We start from the raw sequence: 23982 nt of genomic DNA on the forward strand, positions 1-23982 counted from the left end.
GCCTTTGAACATGTCTTTGCACACAGACAATGGTCCTGCGGGCAGCCGAAGAACGGGCACAGCCACTGTGTTTGTGGAAGTGCAGGACGTGAACGACAACAGACCCATCTTCCTCCAAAACAGCTATGAGACCAGCGTATTGGAGAGCGTGCCTCGAGGGACCAGCATCCTTCAGGTAGAAAACACACGCTGCAAAACACATCCGAATAAAAAAAACAAAAAAAAAACACCACTTTGTGCAAGCTAACAAAATATTTTTTTATTTCTTCAAAAAAACAAGCATATTGAATACAGAGCAGTCTCTTTTTGGCTCAGGTTGCATTTGTCTTCTCAGTTCTGCGAATCCACAATACGTGTAGACGTGGTTGAAACTGTGCTGAAAAAACTAAACATTCTTTGTATTTGTCTTAATGCACACAAATCACCAGATGGATGGAGTTTCCTGTATCAGAACAATTAGCAGTGTGATGAAAAGGAATGGTGCTTGTCCCCAGACTTTCAATGTGACGGGTGAAAATTAAAAACTCATTTTGTAAGTGGCAAATTCATCCTCTGAGGCTCAAGTTTGGTCTAGAAAATAAGTCTTTGTTTCTTATAGTGGCTTGCTGTAAGATTTGCTCACAGTAATCAGAGTTGGATTAAATCGCTTCTATCTCTTGTGAATATAGTGCAAATCTGCAGTGAAAAACAAGACAGTGTCTCCTGGCTAAAATGGCTTTTTGATTACCATGTTTTTAAGTACTTTTTTAGCACTGTGTCGCAAATCTTTTACATCTACAGTTCAAAAAATGTTAAATCAAATGCTAAAAATGGAGTCATTACTCGCTCTTATTAGTGATGTTCACAGCAACAACCATAAAATACAGTGTATGAAGGGATCGGTCATTCATCCCGCAGAAGGTCCTTGAGTCAGATTTCAGTCACATAGTCAAAGAGACACGGCATGGTGAGCTGCGGCTCCGTGCTGGCCGCTGGCTGCACTGTCTGTGGGGTCGGAGGCTGAGATGCACGTGAACTCTGCCGTTCATGTGGCCTGCGATGAGGCGGCCGTCTGAAGGAGAGGTTGTACGTGCGTCGATATGAGCCCAGCCTTTTCCACACCTTGAGCTGTGGCTCGCTGGACAGGTTCCTCCCACGGGTCAAGCCCTCCCCAGGTGTGCAGCTCGCCTCAGAGTTCCCGTCCTGGTCAGATGGCCGGCACACCGCCAGGAAGGCTGCCAGTCCAGCCAGCAGCAGCGATAAGCCCAGCACCACCATGATGGTGAATTCTGGATCGTGCGCATCTGAAGAGTAGAACGGAGGCTGTGTGACGGAGGGGGAGATGGCGGTGGCGGCAGTGGTCAGGCTGGACAGAGTGACGTTGTCCGTGTTCAAGGTGAAGGTGAAGTTGGAGCCTGGGTCAGTGGTGTTCATGTTGTCTCAGACCTGTCAGGAGAAAGGAATATTCCGCAGGATTTCTGTGTCAGCATGTTTTTGAGAGTACATGTATCATGAGTGGTTCTGTTTAACCACAGATGCAGTCAGTCTCCATTAAAGTGCTTACATCAGCTGTCTTGAGCCGCTGCGCTTTGCTTCACTAACCAAGCTAAAGCCAGCTGAGTAGGTTTACTTTGGGTCTCATTATCATATTTTTCTCTTTATAAGGATCATACACTTAAATACATGAGCACACATGCACAAATATGCATAGACACGCCTGCATGCGCACGCAGAGTGTGAGTATTTGGCATTTGCGACAATTATGTAGCTATTAAATCAAGGACTACAAAACAGTCAATGCTTGACAGGCTTTCTTCAATGTGAAACAAATTGGGTTTATTAAAATGCCCCCTTGTATAATGCAAAGCACCCACCTCTTCTACCCCGGTCTCCAATTATCCCCCCTCTCATTCACTGTGCCCCCATCTTCAGCATGGTAACATTTGTAAATGTCATCGTCCCTAATTCAGCGGAGACAAAGCATGGCTTATCGGTTTAAGGGAAACACATTGGGACGTGAAATTATTTTTGAGACCAAATGCCAGGAAAGCTGTGAAAAGGCCAGTGGAGCAGGATGGCTCGTTAGAGAGTCAGTTCATTAGTCAGCGCCTCCAAGCACATACGCCACGCACACACCCACACAGCTATTCAAACACAAACTTTCTCTCTCACCCACACACACAGTGTAGCCTGCGTGTATTGGTGATTAGGCACGCTGTTCTTAAGCTTGGCAGCTTAGCTGTAAGGTACTCTCCCTCTCTTTCACCCCACGTTGTTGCTGCTGCCCCAGATCTGACTGCTCAGCTAGTTTCGAAACTGTAAAACTCAACCTCAACTTCCTGATGAGCACACATGCCTAACCTATTCAAAAATACATTCATATTCTCCAGTAATTTCTAGAAGGATATGTTGCCTTTTTCTTTTTCAATTAAATTCCTCATGGTCGGTTTTGGAGTTTTGGTATTCTTTATGTCATTATATCTCTGTATCCTCTATACTCTCTCTAGCATGGAAGACAAAAATGAGTGAGTAATAGATAAACAGCTGGAGGTGGGACATGTACTGTTGCATTTTGCTTGTATTTAAGTAAAGGAATCAAAATCATCCATAAGCATTGCACACAGCTTCCACATATTCAGTTAAAAAGCATTCACTGTTCACGCACATGCCAGGCCACTCACATGTCGAAGTACCGCACTCATTACAGTTTAAATGCAAAATCAGACCACTTGACAGACATAAACGATCGATTGCACAAAAAAATAATAATTGTTTTCAAAGCTGCATCAACATTTGGCAGAGATAAGTAAGTTTAGTCTTAAAAGTTGAAGAGTTTAACTTTATTCCTTACATGGAACCAATTGCAATGTGGAACAAACCCCGTTAGGAATGTGTACTTACACCCACACTTTGCAGACTCTTTAAAAACAGCCCCTTGCTTAGTTCCAGTAACTGAAGTCAGGTCTGCTTCGTGGCTCTACACGCTTGTTTTTCCCCCCTTAAACTCCTGCTTTCCCAGAACCAGAGGGGGAAACACTGGGGAGGAAGAGAGGACTGAAAAGTTAAAGGGGGTAAAATGTGTGGAACAACATAATAGTCATATCCAACTGTGAGTTTAACGCCTGGGAACCATAGACAATACAGCTTACTCAACCACATTGAGAGGATTGTGAAAAATCTCTCTGTGTTTACCCTCCACATGCTTACACTTACAACATCTGGCTCTGCAATGTCGTGCCGCACTTTATGCACCCCCTTTTATGGTCTAAGTGGTGCATTCCACTGTGTAATGCCCTATTCATCACTCACCAATCTGACCCCCCAGCCCCTTTTTCCTTCCATCTCCCCCTCCCCTCTCCTCCTCTTTCTCCTCTCCTCTCCACATCTCTTTATAAAGCTAATGAGACTGAAGTTGGGCCCCTCTTCACAGAGGGAGTGAGAGCGAGCAGAGGAGGACCTACACAGAGACACAGAGATTGCAAGACATTGTGTGCACATCTGTATCTCTGCGCACCTGAGAGCATGTACATGCGCCCGGGCATCTCCAGTGTGTGCCTCAGTATGCAATCAAATATGCACTTTGTGGGCACCGACACAGGTTTCCATTCATCTATAGAGGAGAGGGGTGTGACATGAAGTCTGCCTCGTCCACTGCCAGCAGCTGTGTGCCTCTCCGGATTCAGAAGTCAGCCTTATGACATGGCCCATTCACCAGCAGCTCAGCATGCTCCATTATTTATCTGTGTACACCATGGAGCCGTACTGTCTGTGCTGCTGGTTTGGGGTTTTTTTTGGGGGGTGCTTCTGGCGATCTGCCTGTAACAGAGCGAGAGACTTTGTCTCTGCCAAGCTGCGAAGGGGTTGTTGTGGCAACAAAACACTTGGTACCAGTGGATGTGTGGAGAATGGGAAAGTGTATGCATTAATCCATCTGCTCGCAAAAGTCATATCATTATTAAAAAACGAAGTTCATAGGAGATGTAAAGTTATCTAACAATGCAAGAAACAGATACCTATGAATCCCAGATTTACTGATACTCATCTAAGTTTTTAAGTCTCTCATAAAAATGTTAATTGGATTTCGGGAACTCGTGAATGTATTTGCATTTGTTGTAACCATAATAATTATAAAAGTACCAGTTGTAAAATCAAAACTGCTCCTGCTGATTTGTTAAGAAAAGCTGGATGGTGTGTGTCTACATATTGTTATTTGGTTGTGCCCCGAGTCCCTATGTACATATTCAAAGAAACTAAACAAATATTTCTCTTCACAGGTTCAAGCTACAGATGCAGACCAGGGAGAGAACGGACGAGTTCTGTACAGGATCCTTACTGGTGAGTGTCACAGTCCCTGGATTTTAACAGTCTTCTTGGTCATTAGCGGATGCAGCCTGAATCTTGATAGTAGCTTTTAATGCAGATGTTCATTAAAAAGAGCACACAACAAAAACTCTTTTTAAGCTAATCATTGACATGCACAAGTTTGGTAATTCCTTGTTTCAATCATTGTATCATGTCTTTTCAACAAGTTAAACTTTGAGTAATTACATCTTCTTCGAACAAGTCAATTTACAATCTCAGCTACTAAAATTACCTGACCCATATGTCTGTAGTGAAATTGAAAATCTGATGAGATAAATCAATCCGCTCATTTTTTTTTCACTGCCTCATCCAATGCATGGTTTTGAGGCGCTGCAGCCTCAATCACACACACTCACATTCACACCCAAGGGCGATGTAGTGTCACCAATTAGTCCCATATGTATGTTTTTGGACTGCGGGTGAATACTGGAGAAAATCAATGCACAGACAGGAAGATCAAACTCCACACGAAAAAAAAAAAGAAGCCCGGCACACAACTGAACCCAGAGAAAACATGTTTTGCTGAAATGGCTGTTGTTGTTTTGTTTTTTGTAAAACTCCCCTGGCTTGTCTCACTTTCCCTCTCTCTTTGATTCCGTATGTCTGTATGCACGCTCGTGTTTGTGAATGCATGCGTGCAGGGAACAGCAACAAGCTGTTCAGTGTAGACAGGCAGACCGGGCTGGTGACTCGAGGCCTCAGGGCTCTGGACAGAGAAACCAGCAGCTCACATATGTTGGAGGTGGAGGCTTACAACAGTGACGAAGGCAGCATGAGGAGCTCTGTGAGGGTAAGAACAAAACGAGAGGTGGAATAGAGAACACATTGGGCATACAATAAAACCTGTGCAAGTTTTCTTCCCCATTTTTCATGGTAAAGATGTATTGCGAAATGCGGTATACATAAGTAAAGTGTTTAGAAAGAGCATAAAGTGAAAAATGAGTCATTGTCATTTAATTCACGCACGTTGATCGCAGGTCATTATAATGGCATCATATTAATTAGTTATTATTACATTCAGCCCTAAAGAGATAGTCAAGTGCATGCTGCTCCAGGTCTTAATTGGTTAAAAGAGTGTTTCCTAAGCTGGAGTTTCTAGAACTTCCTTGAGGGGGCACCAGTTGTCACAGGTTTTACTTGCTCAAAGGTTGTCAAATGCTTTGCAGCAGTTAAACAACAGAAAACAAATGTTCATGTAACTTCTGGGTTTAAAAAAAAAGAACTGAATATGTTCTCGTTATCATGCCACATCCCCACTGTTATTTCCACAGGTGATCATATATATTGATGATGCCAATGATGAGGTGCCAGTGTTTACCCAGCAACAGTACAACCGTCTGGGTCTGAGGGAGACTGCTGGCATCGGCACCTCTGTGATTGTGGTGCGTGCCACAGACCCGGACACCGGTAAGTTCATTCATTTCCAAGATCAAAAAAGGGGGGAAAAGTGACTCTCAAATCTGATGTCAGCTCTTTTTACTGAATCCTCTGTTGTCAAGACACTGTATGTCCTTTTCCAACAGATAGACACAGTTAGCTGTCACCTTATAAACTGACCTGTGATTCTAAAGCAGCATTGCTACAAGTTTTAAACTCACCAACTCAAACACTAGTGGGTGTCTTTCCACGGGGAAATATTACATCTCTTTTTTTTTCTCTTCTGACATGTTCAAAACATTGTATTTGCTATAACCACATTTTAGCTCAAAACTTCTGCTAAACAGTACAAACTTCCTCTACTGACTTCCCGTGGTGTAAAGTGTTGCTTAGATACGTTATGACACATTTGACGCTGTGACATACTTTTTCCAAAGCAATAGAAGAGGCCTTAATCTGAAAAATAGCAACAAAACACAGCTACCAGGTCCGTGTTGACAACTGTGTTAAGTAAAACATGGTTACAGGAAAACTGTCTGATCTTTATCTGCTCATAACCTTCACCTTTCCTGTTCAGGTGATGGTGGATCAGTTGCTTATGCACTGGTTTCTGGCTCCGACCGCAAGTTTGAGGTGGATGTGAGCACGGGCCTGGTTACCACTGTGGACTACCTAGACTACGAGACCAAGACCACCTATTTGATGAACATCTCCGCCACCGACCAGGCTCCCCCATTTCACCAGGGTTTCTGCACCGTCTACGTCACCCTGCTGAACGAGCTGGATGAAGCCGTGGCCTTCTTCTCTGCAGGCTACGAAGCATCCCTGCGTGAGAACATCGCCACGGGCACAGAGGTGGTTCAGGTGCAGGCCCAGTCTGCTGACAACTTGAACCAGCTGACCTACCGCTTCGACCCTGACACGTCGCCCGCCGCTCTGGCTCTCTTTAAGATAGACAGCGTCACGGTGAGCATGGCAGCTGCAGGGTAAAGAGTGCTGATCATGTGAGCGCCATAGGCATGTCTTCTCTTCTGTACACTTCAAAGAGTACACCCACCTTCTGTCAAATAGGTTTCATCTATCAACCACAGTGTGATTCAACAACACCTCTTCCTCTGTGATTTAAGGCAGCACTCTCATGCCTGTAAGCTGATCAAAGGGTTTGTGTGCTTTGAAGTCATTTAATTCCCCTGATAGGTAGAAATGGGGATTTCTTTGTTGATTTGTATGATACTTGTTAGTTTACTGTGTTTCCGTCCTTTCTGTCTGTCATGTTGGGAATTTCCATTTTCGGTTGGATCTTTATGGGGATGGATACATGTGCTGATGTGTTTGATGTTTCAGGGGCGAATCACAGTGACAGGCCTGCTGGACAGAGAAAGGGGAGATATGTACACCTTGACTGTTGTGGCTGACGATGGAGGGCCTAAAAAGGACTCCACTGTGGTAAGATACTTCATTCAAGTTGGTCCGAGCTCTTATATTCTTCTTCAAATGCAAAAGTGCATTTTGGAATTTACTTTATTTATAAAATCTAACGGCATTGCTCTTTTATTCAATGCATCTCTCTTTGGACCTGCAGAAGGTGAGATTTTATGTTCAGCATAGAATGTGGTCAAATGTAGTAGGCAGGAAAACCTAACTTTGATTTCATGTGTTCACAGGTGTCCGTCACTATTTTGGATGAGAACGACAACAGTCCTGAATTTGACATCACATCTGACACTTCAGTGGACATCCCAGAGGACACGCCTATGGGAAAGAAGGTGGCAGTCGTGCTGGGAAGGGATAAAGATGCTGGATCAAATGGACTGGTGAGGATAGGAAAAGATGGTTAAAAAAAAAAAAAAAAACACCAGAAAAACCTTAGACACATGTAAGAATGTTGCAATGGATACAACACATTTTACTTTGAAATAAATATGCATTTCCTGAAAATTTTATTTAAAACTATAAACATAATGGTGGTGAATTTTGCAAACATATCAGCATTAATTTGTTACATTGACAAATTATGACTGCCTAAGTTGTAGTTTTTATGACTCTTGGTGTTTCCTATAGATTTATTCTGTATTTCTACATTTGTAGTCGAAACAACAGGCTGCTGCACAATAACTTAAATAAAACTTCAGCTTCACTTCAGCTGACTTAGATTTTGACATCTTAGCAGGGTGGACAATCGGCCCTGCCATCGGCACACTTTTTCCCAGGTTTCTCCGAACGATACAAAGTGGACACTGCCACATATTGTTGTTAACCTTGTGTGTATGACAACATACAACCTGCTTCTGCATATTTTTCACCACCAGCCTAACCACAACTTGTATGTCACTTCTTATTTCTTCACACTTGTTCTATATCTTAAAACCAGCCTGTTTGTTTACTGTAATATGATTTGTTTATTTCCTTCTGCTCACTAATTCACACTAATTTCACTCTCTCAGGTCAATTTCACTCTGGTGGCAGGCAACATGGAGGATGTGTTCATGATCAAGACGGTGAACAACACTTATGGGGAGGTGTACGTCAACGCTCCCCTGGACAGGGAGTCAGTGGACCGCTACTTACTGAGGGTCAGCCAGCAATTCACATGTAGTCAAGATGACAGCGACGTGTGATATTTATGTCCCCACTATTGGCGTTTGTCTGCCTCCCCTGGGGAGCCTCAGCTTCTATTATAATATAGATTTTCTAAGTAAATTTTTTAAGGAATATAATGGAAAGACAATAAATTTAAAGGATGTTATTGCAAAACAATGTTGTTGTTTTTTATATTCACATACCGTTATGATCTCATTTAGGAACCTAAAAGAAAAATAGAAACATTGAACTGTCGTTGTGTATTATTACAGGTGCGAGCCATCGACAATGGCTCTCCTCCCAGACACACAGACCACTCGCTCACCATCAACATCCTGGACGTCAATGATAATGCACCTGTTATTGAAAGCCAGAGGGGCTACAACGTCAGCATAAGCGAGGTAGAAAAGTCCTATCACAACACATCAAGCGGGGTCACTGTTCAATTCACTCTTAAATGTGCTGAGGTTACTGAGTTTTCTAGTTATTTAAAAGAAGCTGAACAGTCGGCGATTGTCAGTTTGTACAGTGTTTTTATTTGTTTAGTCACAGGGAATCCCCAAAAATGGTGTCTTAAATGTATTTTGCAGAATGTTGGAGGAGGTACCTCTGTCCTCCGTGTGATGGCCATCGACCAAGACATCGGGCCCAACGCCATGCTGTTTTATTACATCACTGCCGGAAACCAGGACCTGACATTCCGCATGGACCGAGTGACCGGAGAGATGGTGACACGGCCAGCCCCTCCAGACCGAGAGCGCCAACAGGAGTACCGACTCACCGTTACTGTGGAGGACGACGGTACCCCTCCTCTGTCGGTAAGACACAACAAACATCAACTACCTCTCATTAAGTAATTAATTTTTTTTCTGAATCTGACATTCAGCTAATTTAGGTGACATTACAATGATGTTATTTAAAAGATGATAAAAGATGTCTAAAAAGGGCCACATATCTAATGACCCTGACTTGAACTTCCAGATCAGTCACTAGGCCATTGGTTCCTTGCCTTTTTTTTCCAGCAGCACCCCCATGTTGCCTCTAAGAAAAGTGTTAGGCCCCCAGTGGTGCACAAACTCTCGCAAACATACAACAGCAGGTTTCATGAAAAAGGTGTATCAGGTCTGCTCTCGATTGTAGAAAGTGTTTATGATTTTCTTTCACATGTTCTAATCTCATTTTGGAAGAGCAGGAAAAGCCTCATGACCCCTCTGCTCACTGAAGCTCCCTCAAGGGACACCAGGATTCTCATCTCCAGGGAGCTGCATCATACCGAGTCAATCTTTTCAGAGGTGTCTAAACAATTAGGGACATAGAAGTCTACACTTAATTTTGATAGCTAATTGGGTATTGAGCCACAAGAAACACTAGTTTCAGTCAAGAGGAAAGCAACATATCACATTTTCGAAAGAGGAAGTGGAATGTTGTTGTTTTTCCTCTTTCAAAAATGTCCCTTTAAACCTTTTTCAGTGTGTTCATGTGCACAGCCAGAGCGAAGTGTGTACTGTTTATGTGAATCACATAAACTGCCTCCATTGTCTTGTGACACCTGTTTTGATGCTCGTCTAGACGACACGCGAACACATGAGTGGTACATATTGGTAGGAGAGTAGTTCTTGTTGATATAAATAGCAAATGTGAGATTGCAGGAATAGCTCAAGACAGAGGACAACAGCCATCGGCAGACAATACCTCCTCCAGCCAAGATTTCCGTCTCTTCTCATAAAACTCAAAACTCAGTTTGTTTTATCATTTTCTCTTCTCAATGCCAGTCTCCCTCTGGTGTGCACCATCTTAGAGGCACACAAGTGGAACAGCCTTGTTCTGTCTGCGATGGCTCCCTAGACAGCAAGTGCAGTGCGTCCTTGCGTAGTAATAGTCTTGGAGACCAGCCATTTGAAAGGAACAATGCTTTTCAGAGACTAGACACAAGGTTTTAAAGTTTAAGAGCTCCACTTTATTATACAAACTACTAACAGGGCAATTTAAAAGCAGTATACAGAGCAAACATGCATCCACTGCATTCATGCTCCAATACAAGCATCTTACAGTATAAAAATGAAGAATTGCACTCACACTCCACACTTTTGAGAGCACACAGACACACTCACCGCACTCACACTCTAAGAAAACACCGGAAAATACAAATAAGAAATGAAATTAAACTCTTTACAAAAAAAATGGGGAATCAGATATACATTAATCCCTGACATATACACCAACTACACACATCAGTTTGGAGATGATTTACACTGAGAACCTGCTAAATATGTTTTACCTCAGCTTGGAAACAAAACAAAAACCCAAACCCACCAGTGGTTTGACAACATCACACGGCACCTACTCCCTACACGGCAGTCATTAACTTTTACTTCTGTTTTTTTGTTTGTTTGTTTATTTTTTCCTCAATCCACTTTGAGATGATTGGTGTTTGGTTTACATTTCAAAGCCTTTCCCCTAAAACTGTGGCTGGACAGCACTGGCTTATCAGCCTCATTGCACACATAAAACACAAATGAATACTTTTGTATACACATAACCACAGTGAAATCCAGAAAGACAAATGTGCACTTAACAGCATTGTGATAGCAGTGATCAGTTTTTGCTGGTTTTATATTATGTATCTGTAAGGCTACATTCATAATACAATATTTCATTATCAAGATGGGCATAAGCACAACCATCAATAAGTATGAATCATAATAATTGCAGTTTTTAGCACTCCGTGGTTATATTTAAGGCCACTGTAAAGTGCAGCATTTCTGGCAGGAGAGGAAAGAATATTTAGAGCGTCAGCTGACAGTAATCGAGGTAGCAAAAATGAGAAAAAGAAAAAAAAAAGAAGGTTGAAGACCAACAACAAGCCTATAGCGGAACAAAGTAATGCCATGAACGAAATTACTGCCATCCTGTATAAGAATAACACACTCTTCGGCTGGACCACCTAATTACACTATGAGGGATGCGGGGAGAGTATCGCGTTGCCATTCTGCCATGATTGCCACAAAATATGTGTTCTTTGCATTGGAGATTATCTCTTTGAGAGTTCCCACACAATCGGGAAAATATGTACTGATGCATTTTATCTTACACATTTCTCTTGTTTGCTCTGTTTTCCACCACATGCAAATTGTATCAGTGGTGGTATTTGGACAGAATACAGGGTGCTTGCTTCATAACTTTAGGGTTTGATTACAGATTTGGACGACCAAACCAAACAAGCACAAGTCTGCACCAACTTTGTGGAAAAGGAGCCTCACTGTCAGCCACTATTCTCAGCGTTGTTGGCTCATGGTTAGAATCATACAACGATGCTATATATTCCAGGAGCCCTCAAATGCATTTGGATGGAGCAGCAAACACGAGCCGATCTGCTGCCTGCATCCAAAGTAGTCGCAAGCAAATGTTTGCTTATGACCTCCAGCTGTTGTTGCAGGTGGAAATAGTTTTGGAATCAAGAATGTCGTCTTTTTCCCCCCTGCGGTCCAGACAGTTTACAGGCCACAGTCCCTGGAGTGGTTATTGTGAAACAGACATCGCTCCGGAGGCAGAGAGAAGTGGAAAAGAGTTGCAGGACTGTTTCTTGATCAGCAGTAAGAGCAATGGAAGGAGGGTTCACTCCCCTTTAAACCTGCAGTAAGTCTGGAGACTCTGGGATGGTGTCTGAAACAGGAAAAGAAGTGCACGTCAGTGAGAACACAGAAATCAAGCGGCGCATCCACCTGCAGAACTGCACATTTCACATCTGTGTGCTGACATGTGGAAAATAAGATACGAAAGCGGCTGAACATTCAAAATTACACTTCTTTCCCAAAATGCGATCTATCTTGTGTAAAGTCTGATGACAGCGGTTCTTTCTCCAAACCAACTACAACAGAAAAACGTCACACAATAATATGTGTTTCAATGGAAACCTATAAAAAAGCAGAACGGACGTCAAGTCTGAGTGGCGACATGCTGAAGATAACGGGGAAGTGCTGCTAGTTTAATTCCGCTAAGCTTAAGGTCAGCTGAAGCAGAAAAACAATGAAGAAAACTGAAGTGAAGCTTTGATCCACCTTACAAAAAATCTCTGACTGTAAACGATCCTGCGTATTTGTATATAGTATCTGTGGACCATTGAAGGAAATGAGCTGAAGATGGGACAATTCGCCTTGACAAATACAAAAAAATAAACACAAATCCCCATTGTATTTTTTTTATAAGTGCACTGAGGTGATTGTGACTCAGTTGGTAGAGTGGCTCATCTACCAGTCCTGAATTTGGTGATTCAATTCCCCCAGCTCTCACCCTGTTCACATGTTCAACCTTGCAACGCAGCCATTGCCATTAGTATTTGAACAGGTAAATGAGAGTAGCAGTGTAAAGTGGGTGAAAAGCACTTCCGTGGTAAAAAGGGGTCATATGAATAAATCGACTTCTGAGAGGAAACACTGGTATAATTTGAGATGACATCAAGCAGAACATGTCTACTAAGACGATTTTCTGTAACCGACATCAGCCATTTGAGAGATTTGTTTATGCAAAGTCGAAATATACCTTAGGACTGTTTTAAGATGTCAGAAATATCATATTTGATGATATCAGTGAGCCATTCTTTTCTCTCTCCATCCAAGACTGTGCTCAGTATGCCTGGAATGTCGGTGCAGGTGCCTCAGGAATCGGTACAAAAACACGACGGATTGAACCCCTTCACCGTAGCTAATGTCCAAGTATTATTTCAAGTTGAGTCAGAGAGAATGACTGAAAGGGCCCATTAGTGCTAAATGAGAGTGCTGATAGGTGGAGAAAGGCTTGGGAGGTAGACGGCAAGAAGGTGCTTTCAGCTTTGTGTGTGTGTGTGTTTGTGTGTGTGTGTGTGTGTGTGGGGGGGGGGGCATTAAACACCGAATGTGTTAGTAATGTCAGACTCATCCCAGCTGTTGTGAGATTGCATATGCAATTTTGCACTGGAATGTGAGACACTTTCCACCAGCGCCGCCGCCAACAAACCCAGGAAGCGTACAAAGCCGGGGTCTCTCTTTGATTGTACCAGAGTATTTTACCACACTGAGAGTACATTTTAAAACAGCATTTCCAAGATTACATTATTCTGTAATACAGTTCTTTGCCACTAAAGTACATTTTTACATAATTTGAGTGAAATGAAAGTGGAGATAGTGGGATGAATTTCTTCAGAGGAGATGGCACAGTCACTGAGAAAGCCCACTTAGCCATGTGAATGAGTCCTTCTAGAAGCGAGGAACCTCATATTGTTGTCTAAGTGCTATGGTTGTAGCCAGCGGGAGGTCCTTTGTGTCAGGTTCTGTCTTTGTTGCAAAGTACTGACTCTACTCTTTTGTGGGTGTCCTACCTTCTGTTGGGAAGAACACGTCGCCATGTGCAGGAGGAGAAAGGGGAGTTCCAGGCTCAGACAACAGGTGGCGACCTGTCTCAGACGACTGTCTGGCCATGATCTGTGAAACAGTGCGGGTCTTTATCTGTGGCGATCCTCCCAGAAACACGGGGTTCTCATGGCCGACAGCCTCACTGAAGACACACAGATTCAAAAAAAAAAAAAAAAAAAAGAGAGAAGCGCTTTAAGTTAAAAAAAAAATGCCGCCATGACCCAATAACCTGTTGCAAAACTCATCTATTGCTCAAGACATTAAGAAGCTATGTTGCTTTTGCAATTAGGGCTGCTTTTGTACGTGGTGTGATGTTGAGCAGCAATGAACACTGAGCATAGTACCAAAATGATACACATTAGACTCTGTGCATAAAGCCTCTGTGTTGTAAGCCATAAATCATCTCCCTTTGTCTTATTTGGTTAATCCTAATTAAAGCTATTTTGAATTTTGCACTGACTCTTTAAGCTTACTTGAGGAAAAAATGCACAGCACCCTTCTAACTGTAGAGTTTTTAAAATGTTGAAGGATGAGCGCACCCCCCCGACAGAGCTTCAACCAAAAGGTGCCCACTCAGCTCCCCCAACTCTCACACCGCACTGGACTTTCTAATGTTTTTCGCATTATAAATTATTGGCTATTGGGATCCATCAGCACTAAAAACTCTTCTACTAGTTGTCCACTAGAAATATGTTTCCCTGAAATAATCGAGTTTTACTCTCCACGTATTTCTCTTTTCATGATTTATTCCCCAAAATCCAAAAGCATTTATCTGCTGCTTCCGAGGAGTGCCCTGCTCTCTGGTCCCTCCCTATTGGAGCCCTGACCCATACTTTTAAATGCACTGTTTGAACTTATCCTGTTCCTTAAAGAGAACGTTTTATGAGAAATATTGAGGAACGTTGTAGAACACTGTTGTGTGACGGCAGCTGTGTGCTTGAAGCTGTGAAATCAGCTTCATGACATGACTGTGGGAAAACATACCTGTCCATCCTCACCAGCTCTTGTGCACCTGGGAGAGGGGAAACAGGAAATGGGCCATTGTGAGTGAATTGAAACAGAGCGGAACACTACAGATGGAGTGTGAATGCGTTTCCTACTGTATGAAATACTGTTAATGCACCTCAGTGACAGGAAGCATACGTGAGAACAAACAATATGGGAACCCCAGGGCGATAGATTTATATTTGACCCTTAGCATGGACATGGAAATGGGCATCACTGTCTGTGCGTGAGGGTGAGCTTGTTTGTGTATATCAGTGGTACGTACGTCTGCTCGACTGGGCATTTTGCCTCTGTTTGTACACATGCACCAGAATAAGAGGCAGGGAGAGGAAAGCCAAGAGGCAGGCGGCTATGGCCAATTCCACTGGCACGGAGCCTGGGGAAGCAACCGAGAGACTGAGTTAGATAAACAGAATAACTGGCCGGTCATCCATTGACCATGTAAGCTAAAATGAGATTTCATACCATCAGCTGGTGTGGGATCCAGGACAGTGCAGTTCTGAATTCCATTTGTCCCTGCAAAAGAAAATAAACACTGTTGAATTGTTCACCACCGTGTTTATGCACAACTTTAAAGATCCCAATCAGACCACATCATGGTCTACTTTCAAACTTGCAAAAGACTTGACTAAGTTACTGCACATTTAAACCAATACATAAATAGTTCTTACGTGCTGTAACGTGGAGAATAATATGACTGTGGGGCCTCTGCAAAACTTTCGCATGTTGATGTTCCAGAACGGTGTCGAGGACCATACAGCAGTAACGCCCCTGGTCAGCGTGGGTCACATTCTGCAGGACTATCCATAAACTTTGGTTTCCGTGACCAAAGTGCAATCCCGGCGGCAGGGTGTGGTTGCCACTGTGGTGGACGATGTTACGTGGGCCATTGGCTCCGGTGCAGTGCTTTTCAGTGTGATGTGTGAAAAGCCAGATGCGTCTCAGGACATCAGTCGGGTGCAGAGCGCCACCTCTCTGGGCGCACACCAGTTGAGCAGTCGCTCCCTCGGGGCAAGTGTAGAGCAGGTGGGGCGAATAAACAGTCAGCGTGGAATGCGAGTGGGACTTCTCCCCTTAGGAAAAAGACAGAAAAACATTTATCAGACAGAGTTGGTACAACGTGCATGTTACTTGTTGTTGGCTTCCTAATATCCACCCACCCACCCATCCATCCATCCATCAATCCATCAATCCATCAATCCAACCATCCATCCACCCATAGTCCCATTCATCCGTCAATCCATCCACCCATCCATCCATCCATCCATCAATCGATCCAGCCATCCATCCATCCGTCCATCCATTTAGATGTAGCCCAATTCCAATCCAGGCACATGATGATATGCTATGAAAACCTTTCACATTCTTTTGCTCAAAAAATTCTGGTTTCACATCGCATCCATCCCTCTTATGTGTCCACTGTATTCAGGTTAATTACACAATTGGCTGCAATCTATTCAAGCAAATGTGTCATGAAAGGCAGGGTTCACCGTGAACAAGATGCTCGCCCATCGCATAACAAACAGAGCGACACCACGACCATGCACACCAACTAAATCACGAGGTAGCCAAAGATGTGTGCGTTAAGGATCCTGATTGGCACCATGCCATGAGTAATTGTAAAACAACCGACCTCGGCACGGTTTTAGATCCAACATGCAATAATTGCCTCGCCCTGTTTTTTGTGCGTTTGGGTCAGCCCAGTTTATTTCTGTCTATTCAAAGTGTGGTTAGAAATAGGACTAAAATAACTATACTAGCCTCCTGTGGGAGTTAAATTGCCTGTTCCTCCCAGTTAGCTTCAGAAATATATATACAGGAAATCATCTGACGTCTCACTATTAAGCCAGGCACGGTGCAGCTATCATACTGATGTCCTATTTGATCACTTTCTGCAACATTACGGACGCTACAAGTTATTGTCGCCCATTAAATATGCTGAAATGTTACTTTTGTTCTCTGAAGACAGCACAGTAACATAAATGATCTGTATGTACCTCTTTCTTTGCAACCAGGAAAACAACTAGACAGCTGTCAGACATTTGTTTTCCATATCGCTCGTCTTTCTCACTCTCGCATCTGATATAAACCACATCCTGTTCTCAATTCTTCACTGCAGTATTCATATGTGTGCACACATTGACTCTGAAACGTGTGCTTTCAGTGACTATTTCCTTGCAATAAGACAGTAAAATAGACATTTGTGTTGTGTACATGGCGTGTCACTAAATAACATCCCACCTAAAAAGAACCAAACAAATAATGCAGACACAACATAAGCTATGATGCACCCACGCAAAGAAATACTTCAGTATATACTGTATGTATATGCAGCATGCTCAGCAACACATCTACACTGTTTCTCTGGCTTTGCGCGGTTAAATAAATCATTACAACTCTTCGTATGCAACAGATTGCTTTGTGCTGCAAGAGAGACAGGAAGGCTGTGAGTATGCACGTGAACTGCAAATATGCAGGGGGGGGTGGACTGTGGTGAAAATGAACTATGCCTGCATATGCATACGGTATGCTGTGCCACAGCAAATCATAGGTTGTACATTAGCAGAAGGGGTGGTCAGAGCCAGGATTTAAGGAGTGGACTTCCTTCCTGAGCCATCCTGAACACTAATCCCACCCAAACCATTCTGTCTGGCTTCTCACTCCTTAAAGGTGAAGGCCTTTTCACGGCCATTGAGCTGAAAATCCCACACAAGTTGCATCTGTGCTCACAACTGCAATCAGAAATGATGCCCCTTATCAAAGTTATGTACCGCAGCGAAGTGTTCAGAGGCGATCGCATCCATGATAACCTCTTGTTACTGCTCACACTGATAAGAAAATTCTACTTCATGGTGATGTTTCTGCGCACGTCTTTTTCAGATTACAACTAATTCCCACCAATCACTTGCAATGTCGATTAATCCGATTGATTCATCGATTACTCACATTGTATATAACATGGCAAAGCTGCAAAATAAAAAAATAAAGCCCATCAATTTTAAGAGTTGTAAGAGTAACTAAGCACTTTTTGAACCTCTAGGTACCTAATGCTTCTCATTATTTTTACTTTAGTCTACAGAAACTAATTTGATCTTATTTCCGTGTGAGTATGATCTATTTGGCGGCTCCCACTTACCCGAGGGGTCACCACAGCCAGTCGCTGCAACTTCCAGCAACTCAAAGTTAAGACTTAGTAATCCCATGCACCACCAGAGTGGATTCATAAGATTCACATCCCATCTTCTCTCCTGCTTAGTCCAATAGAAGAACGTGGACATTACTGTCCCCTGAAATGTCCACTAGCTCTTCTTGGGACACCCCAACCCATTCCCAGACCAAGCAAAAGATATTTCTGCAGATATCTTATCAATACTTCTATATTGTATAAAAGGTTTTTTTAAAAGTATGTAAATGAGAGACAAGTATTCTTGTAAATATGTAATAGGTTTATAGGTGCGTTCTACTTGTGTGTGCAACGGTGCATAGGCTTTCTCCAATTATTGTAGTTTCCTCCCACTGTCCAAAAACATGCATTTGAGCTGTTGACTATGAAAATGAATTAGGTGTAAATTTGATTGTTTGTCTCTTTGCGTTTGTCCTGCAATGAACTGGCAACATGCCCAGGGTGTGCCCTGACTTCAAAAACAGTCCGCTGGGATCAACTCAGCGCACTGCGACCTTGGCTTACATATAAAAGGTGGATGGTGCAATTAAATCCCAAAGTGTATTTGATCTTGAACTGTGTAAAGAATGTCAAAATGTGCTTTAAAGTCAAGGGACAACTCACTCTTTTTGAATGACTGACTTATCAGTTGTGGAATCATATGCAATGACGTCACACATTGAACTGGAAGATGCATGGAAAGTAAAGAACCCCTCAATGTGATTGAAGCTTCCTGTAACCATCAGCAGCCACGTGTCTGGCTGCTGCTGTGGAGCAGATGCACCGTGTGATGGAGCCTCTGAGGCCGGTGGACTATATAGAACTATAATGAGGAAGCGCACAAATTGCTTTAGAGTAAATGTCATTATCAGTTCCAAGCATTAGCTGGGTAGGAAATGCAGTAGTTGAGTTGCTTTGCTCTTTGATTAGCTGTGCATGTTTGCATATACCGTGTGAGTGTGTGTCGCACACACTGTGATACACACACTGTGATACACACACTGAACTCTCCACAGGCCATTGTGAGCTGGGAAGAGCAATAGGAAGAGCAGGAAGGGTGATTAAAGTGAAACTGTAATCCACAGTTGTTCCAGCCTACATAGTGAGACAATAAGAGAGAAGACCTTCTCCTCTCCTGTTTCACACCGACCCCACCCTTCTTTTTCACTGCAGGTATCGCTCTCTCTCTTACCCTGTCTGCTAGGTAAGAATTATGATGGAAGGGAGAAATTTGAGATTTTTTTACTTTAGAGTTGCATATATGGTAAGCAGCCATTTAACAAACAAAACTACACACATGAGATGTCGTTTGGGTTTATCTTACTGACATGATCTGACTTTTCCTGTTTACCTCAGAGTCACACTACCTGAGCCACCTTGATGTGGTTACAAACTATGAAATAAAAAACTGTGTAGACTACAAGCTTGTCTTGAACAATCAGGATTGTTTTTTTGTTGGGTTTTTTTGGTCTCATGCATGCACCAGACATCTGTGTTTTGGGTTTATTATAGAGCTACATTTCCCACTCTGATCTCCATTCTCAGGATCCCAATAACCCCCGAGGGTCCCAGAAACAGGCCCTCCATTGTTTTAAACTTTGGATGCCACCTGTTTGGGGCATGTTGCCACTGACAGTTTGCTTTCCTTCAGCCATGCAGTGGAGTCTGTGTGAATTAATTACACATTGATTCATGTTTGTTCAGTTTTTAGTTTAATGACCTAAATTAACCTTCCGCCAAGGCACATAAGGTCACCACCTTCACTGCGCAGTCTGCTGGTAAAACTTGTATTTTATCACATGCACCGGTTCTACACTCGTGCAGATAAATGTTCCACCTTGCAACACACACTTGAAAGTCACTCTTTTCACCCCTGTTGTAATGGTAATGACAACCAACCCACAGAAGTGTTTCTATTAAACCAGGAGTTGGTTTGCCTGTCCACACACTGGAAAGTTTCAACTGAGGTTTCAGCAAACAGATGCATCTTTTCAGCAACAGGAAATGTTCGACTGTGGTATTCAGAAGCTGACTATAGTCCCTAAAGGAAGTGGTTAAGGGTCGCACAGCGGGTCATTATGTTCAGAAGTTTGTGTCATTGGTTTGAGTAATTAGCAGCATCTACTTTATTACGATAACGTAAACGTAGTATGTCCACACTGTGAAGACAGTCACACACTTCCTGTTCCTCATTGCCTCACTTCGCGTAAAAGGCTAACAAATATGTAGAGTTGTGAAATAAGTGCTCTGTAAGCACATTTACAGCACGGCTGCAGCATTGTTCCCTAATTTACCAGTAGTAATACAGACGAGAAATTAGTGTGAAAGTGTAAATGTTTTTTTCCAATTATTCTTTTCACAAACTGACTTCAGTGCTCAGTTTTTGAATCCTCATGCTTTGGGATGCTTTTCAAATTAATATTAGACGTTTGATTCACAAGTCTCACTATGTTGCAGGTTCTTCTGCCACGACAGAGAGTCAGGGCTGTTGTTAGTGTAGGTCAATGCTGAATCCTTGTGCGGTTCAGAAATTCATCAGCGTGAAGGTCACTGACAGTTCATATATCAGAGTCGCGATAGCGGTTGTGTTTTATCTGCGAAAATGCGAGAAGTCCATGGCTTCCAGCTTTTGCACAAAAGAACACTTCTCATCAATAAGGCTGACCGGAGAAACCTTTATTCTCACTGAAGATGAACCGATACAAGACATGAGATCAGAGCAATCAAGAACAGAAAAAGTGACCTTCCACATCCTGCACACAACATTTGGCATTTTGCTGGACTGGGCCATTGTGCCCCAGAGACCAAATTGCTTATCTAAAGTTGAGAGGAAAAGAGGCTCTGATTATTGCTCTGATTTTCTCCAGTCCTATTTTGTAGAGTGGAAGCCCATTACTGGCAGTGGCACAAACAGCTGTTTTCATCATACGCTGAAAGGAAGGAAACTCCCAAACAATGACATCCTAACAGTGTCGAAAGAAAGGCACCCAGAGTCAAAATGATCTTAAAACTGTAATGATAATTTATTGGATGCCCCACCTAAACTACACACAGCTCTAATTCTAACTAATTCAGTTAAACTCTAATTCAAACTGGTTTTAGGTGTAAAATGGACAATAATATCAGATGGGTGTGATTTGAATTGCATTTGCTATATTGTATTTTTTTATTTGGTGTTTCATTATTTGTAAATTGTACTGCTTGTTCTGCATTCAGTCTTTCTACTATGAGGTCTGTGGGATGACCTTACAAAGTGTAAAAACAATTAAGACAAATATGCTGTTCATTATTTATCTATTATGGGTCATTAGCCAGAGCAGAGATTAGAATGAAAACACTGAGACCCAAAGCTGAACAGTGAGCAGTGGTTGTTTCCATTAGAAGGATGCAAAAGTGAAAACTAATGTAATAATATTAATGTGCATCAAAGCCAGATGAGACAGATATTGCTTAAAGTTGAGGAGTAACAGGCTTTCTGTCTACATTAATAGGAAGAGAAACACTGAAGGCAGGTACATTTTAGATTTCTTAAGAAAATGCGTTAGATGTTAAGATTTTGGGGGATGTACTTGTATAGTTGCACTACAACTAAGACAATAATTTGGAATAGTCCATATTTATAGGTTACCGTTATCATTTTACAGGTCAGCCCTATTTAGATCATATTGGGTTGTTACATGACCCGTGAACTTGAAGTTATATAGTCCAACTCATACTTTCAAATAAAATACATCAATGGATACTATAGCCGACAGATAATAACCCGAGCCACAAAGACTGCCATTAAAATATCAGATGATATATTATCATGTTCTGAATAACATATGTTTTAGTTCAAAATGCATCAGCCTGAAGGCAAACATTACACATAGGTTTCACGCACTTATCTCGTGAGTTTATCTCAAATAGTCAAATCCCAAAGCCGAAAGCTGATAACCTCTGAGAGTTTGAGGCACCAGCTGCTTCTCTTCTCTCCTCTAGAGTCAGTTGTTTCAACTTGAAGCAATTCCAAAATCCTTATGGGAATTTCAAAGAAAAAAGAAAAAAACTTGAAAAGATAACCCATGAAAATAAAAATTGTGAAAGACATCACCGGTTGTTTTATTTTATTTTTTTAAAGAAACGTTTTCCTGATCTGGTTTTAAATGATCACCTTATTTTCCCTTCATCACAGGGTTGACGTTTTCAGCATAGGCCGGAGTCGCCAGCAGTCGCTCACGAGTTAGTTTACGCTGGATTTACACCTCAGCGCGTCCCATGGGGAGGGACTTACAAACAGCTTCATGCCAGATGTTTGGCCTCAAAACAAAAACAGCAACAAGGCGAAATCTGAAAAGTCTTAAAATGTCTTTACCGGAGTTTTCCTTCTCTTTGACACATGTGGTCAGTACGCGCATTAATGACGCGCTCCAGCTGTTTCCAAAAAAACACGATCAAAACAAACACGCTATGATCGTTATGTTCCTAAGACGCAAATGTTACTGGAATATGATACATCGTTTCCTTTCAGAATATTATTATTCCTACAATAGTTGGTGATTGAGAATCTCAAATGCTTTTAAAGCATGTTGGGAAGTTGTGCGCACATGAGCGGAGTTAAAGTTTTTTTTCACATTTAATTTCAAAAAGTGAAATCCGTCCAGGCAGAAATCAGTAGTTTAAATGAGTTGTTTGGTCACTCAAACGCGACTGACAAGTTCACACACGCTCCGATGGCCACAAGAGCCAGTAAAACAAGACTGATGGGCTGTTCCAATGCTTACCTCCAGCTGTGGAGAAGAGAAGGTAGAAAACCCAAAACACACACTTCCTTCCCAAGATCCGACGGTGTAATTCCCATTCCATGACTATCTGGATGTAAAGCACACCGAAATAAAACAAAAAAAAAACAATTAAACAAAAAACTATCAGGACTCAGGCTGTGATCAGATCTCTACAAGTACCCTTTCAACTTTTTTTCCCACCCAGTCAAAACCAAAACACAACACAAAGGGGGCTGCTTCTCCCCCTAATCTCTCTCTGTAACTTGACTTGAGCCCTCTGAGCTGTAATGCTCACAAGCAACGTGATACAAGTCAAAAACTTGCTCCTCCCCCGCTGTCACTCTCTCTGTCTGCCCCCTCTCCCTCATCGTGCCCCACCCCTCCAGCAGAAAGAGCCCCATTCTGGCTGGAAACTGCCACTGGTGGAAGGAAAGAGTTACAAATACTCACATGGTCGTAAGAAAGTAGTATTTTTAGGCTCCAGGTCTTTGATGAGTGTTTTTAGAACAGAATGGAAATAGAAACGCTTTATTAATCACGTAGGGAAATTATTAAAAGCATCAACTCAGAGTAGTACATTTGTATTAAAAACAATATTAAAAACAATATACAGCATATATCCACATAAAAGGCCTTGGAAATAGAATTACTATACTTAGCAGTGGTAGTAGTATTTTATAGCAGTGGTTCCCAACTTTTTCTGGAAAGACCCAGATTTTTACTATTGTAAACTTTGGCAATTTTGAATATATATATTTATGTAAACACTTAAACTTAGTAGTTTTGTCAAAGAAATTAATCAAATGCAGTCTAATCTATTTTCTGAGCATAACATTTCATAACCTTAAATAGAAACAAATTATTAATGTTTAAATGCATGTAGGATAGTAAACTTTAAATGCAATAAAGCACATTTGTGCATGTATAACCAAGAGCTGTACTTTGTTTTCGCAGTAGTTTTAGCCATAATGGCTCCTTTAACCGCTGAAGTCTGAGGATGTAAATCAGATTGTCAGTCTTCTTAATTTGCCCTGGGGGGGGGTATCTGGCAGGTCAGACTGGTTTTAACCGACCTTTGCTCTGAATATTGACCCTCTTCATGTTGTTATTTGGTTTGTTGTAGTTTGCACTGTTTCTCTTCCACTTCAGTTACATTTTAAGTTGTATTTTCCTAAAGTACACAGACAAAATGACAAGAAAGGAGAGGACATGACCACACTGTAACCTCTTGTCTTACCATCACATATTTTCCTTTTGCTTTTTACTGGATATCGTTTTACTCAGGCAAAGACACTTTGTTTTTAATACTCTGTTACAATCTTCCATGTGAATTTAATAGTGAGTCAAATAAAGTTTCAGATCCCTC

The 23982-nt window shown here is 42.1% G+C and overlaps 3 protein-coding genes across 3 annotated transcripts in view; 1 reads left to right on the forward strand and 2 right to left on the reverse strand.

The window, feature by feature from the left end:
• The window catches only part of cdh23 (cadherin-related 23), a gene marked incomplete at its 5' end in the record, with an annotated part of 174404 nt that overhangs the window by 131858 nt on the left and 18564 nt on the right, over nucleotides 1–23982 (forward strand). The window contains 10 exons of the mRNA XM_080482426.1: nucleotides 27–175; nucleotides 4254–4314; nucleotides 4983–5131; nucleotides 5613–5748; nucleotides 6296–6684; nucleotides 7063–7164; nucleotides 7383–7532; nucleotides 8163–8291; nucleotides 8571–8699; nucleotides 8889–9116. Coding sequence (XP_080338552.1) covers nucleotides 27–175; nucleotides 4254–4314; nucleotides 4983–5131; nucleotides 5613–5748; nucleotides 6296–6684; nucleotides 7063–7164; nucleotides 7383–7532; nucleotides 8163–8291; nucleotides 8571–8699; nucleotides 8889–9116 — 1622 coding nt within the window. The remainder of the gene's footprint in view (nucleotides 1–26; nucleotides 176–4253; nucleotides 4315–4982; nucleotides 5132–5612; nucleotides 5749–6295; nucleotides 6685–7062; nucleotides 7165–7382; nucleotides 7533–8162; nucleotides 8292–8570; nucleotides 8700–8888; nucleotides 9117–23982) is intronic.
• Nucleotides 239–2986, reverse strand: LOC308121267 (uncharacterized protein). The gene is made up of 2 exons (XM_080482428.1): nucleotides 2881–2986; nucleotides 239–1425 (listed from the first exon to the last, which is right to left on the reverse strand). Exon 2 carries the CDS (start codon nucleotides 1411–1413, stop codon nucleotides 910–912), a length of 504 nt encoding a protein of 167 aa, XP_080338554.1. The 5' UTR covers nucleotides 1414–1425; nucleotides 2881–2986; the 3' UTR covers nucleotides 239–909.
• Nucleotides 10226–22968, reverse strand: vsir (V-set immunoregulatory receptor). The gene is made up of 7 exons (XM_080482427.1): nucleotides 22617–22968; nucleotides 15362–15763; nucleotides 15156–15206; nucleotides 14956–15066; nucleotides 14670–14697; nucleotides 13652–13827; nucleotides 10226–11961 (listed from the first exon to the last, which is right to left on the reverse strand). Exons 1-7 carry the CDS (start codon nucleotides 22696–22698, stop codon nucleotides 11924–11926), a joined length of 888 nt encoding a protein of 295 aa, XP_080338553.1. The 5' UTR covers nucleotides 22699–22968; the 3' UTR covers nucleotides 10226–11923.

Source organism: Lipophrys pholis, assembly GCF_963383615.2.
Source record: "Lipophrys pholis genome assembly, chromosome: 15".
In the NCBI taxonomy this organism is placed as follows: Eukaryota; Metazoa; Chordata; class Actinopteri; order Blenniiformes; family Blenniidae; genus Lipophrys; species Lipophrys pholis.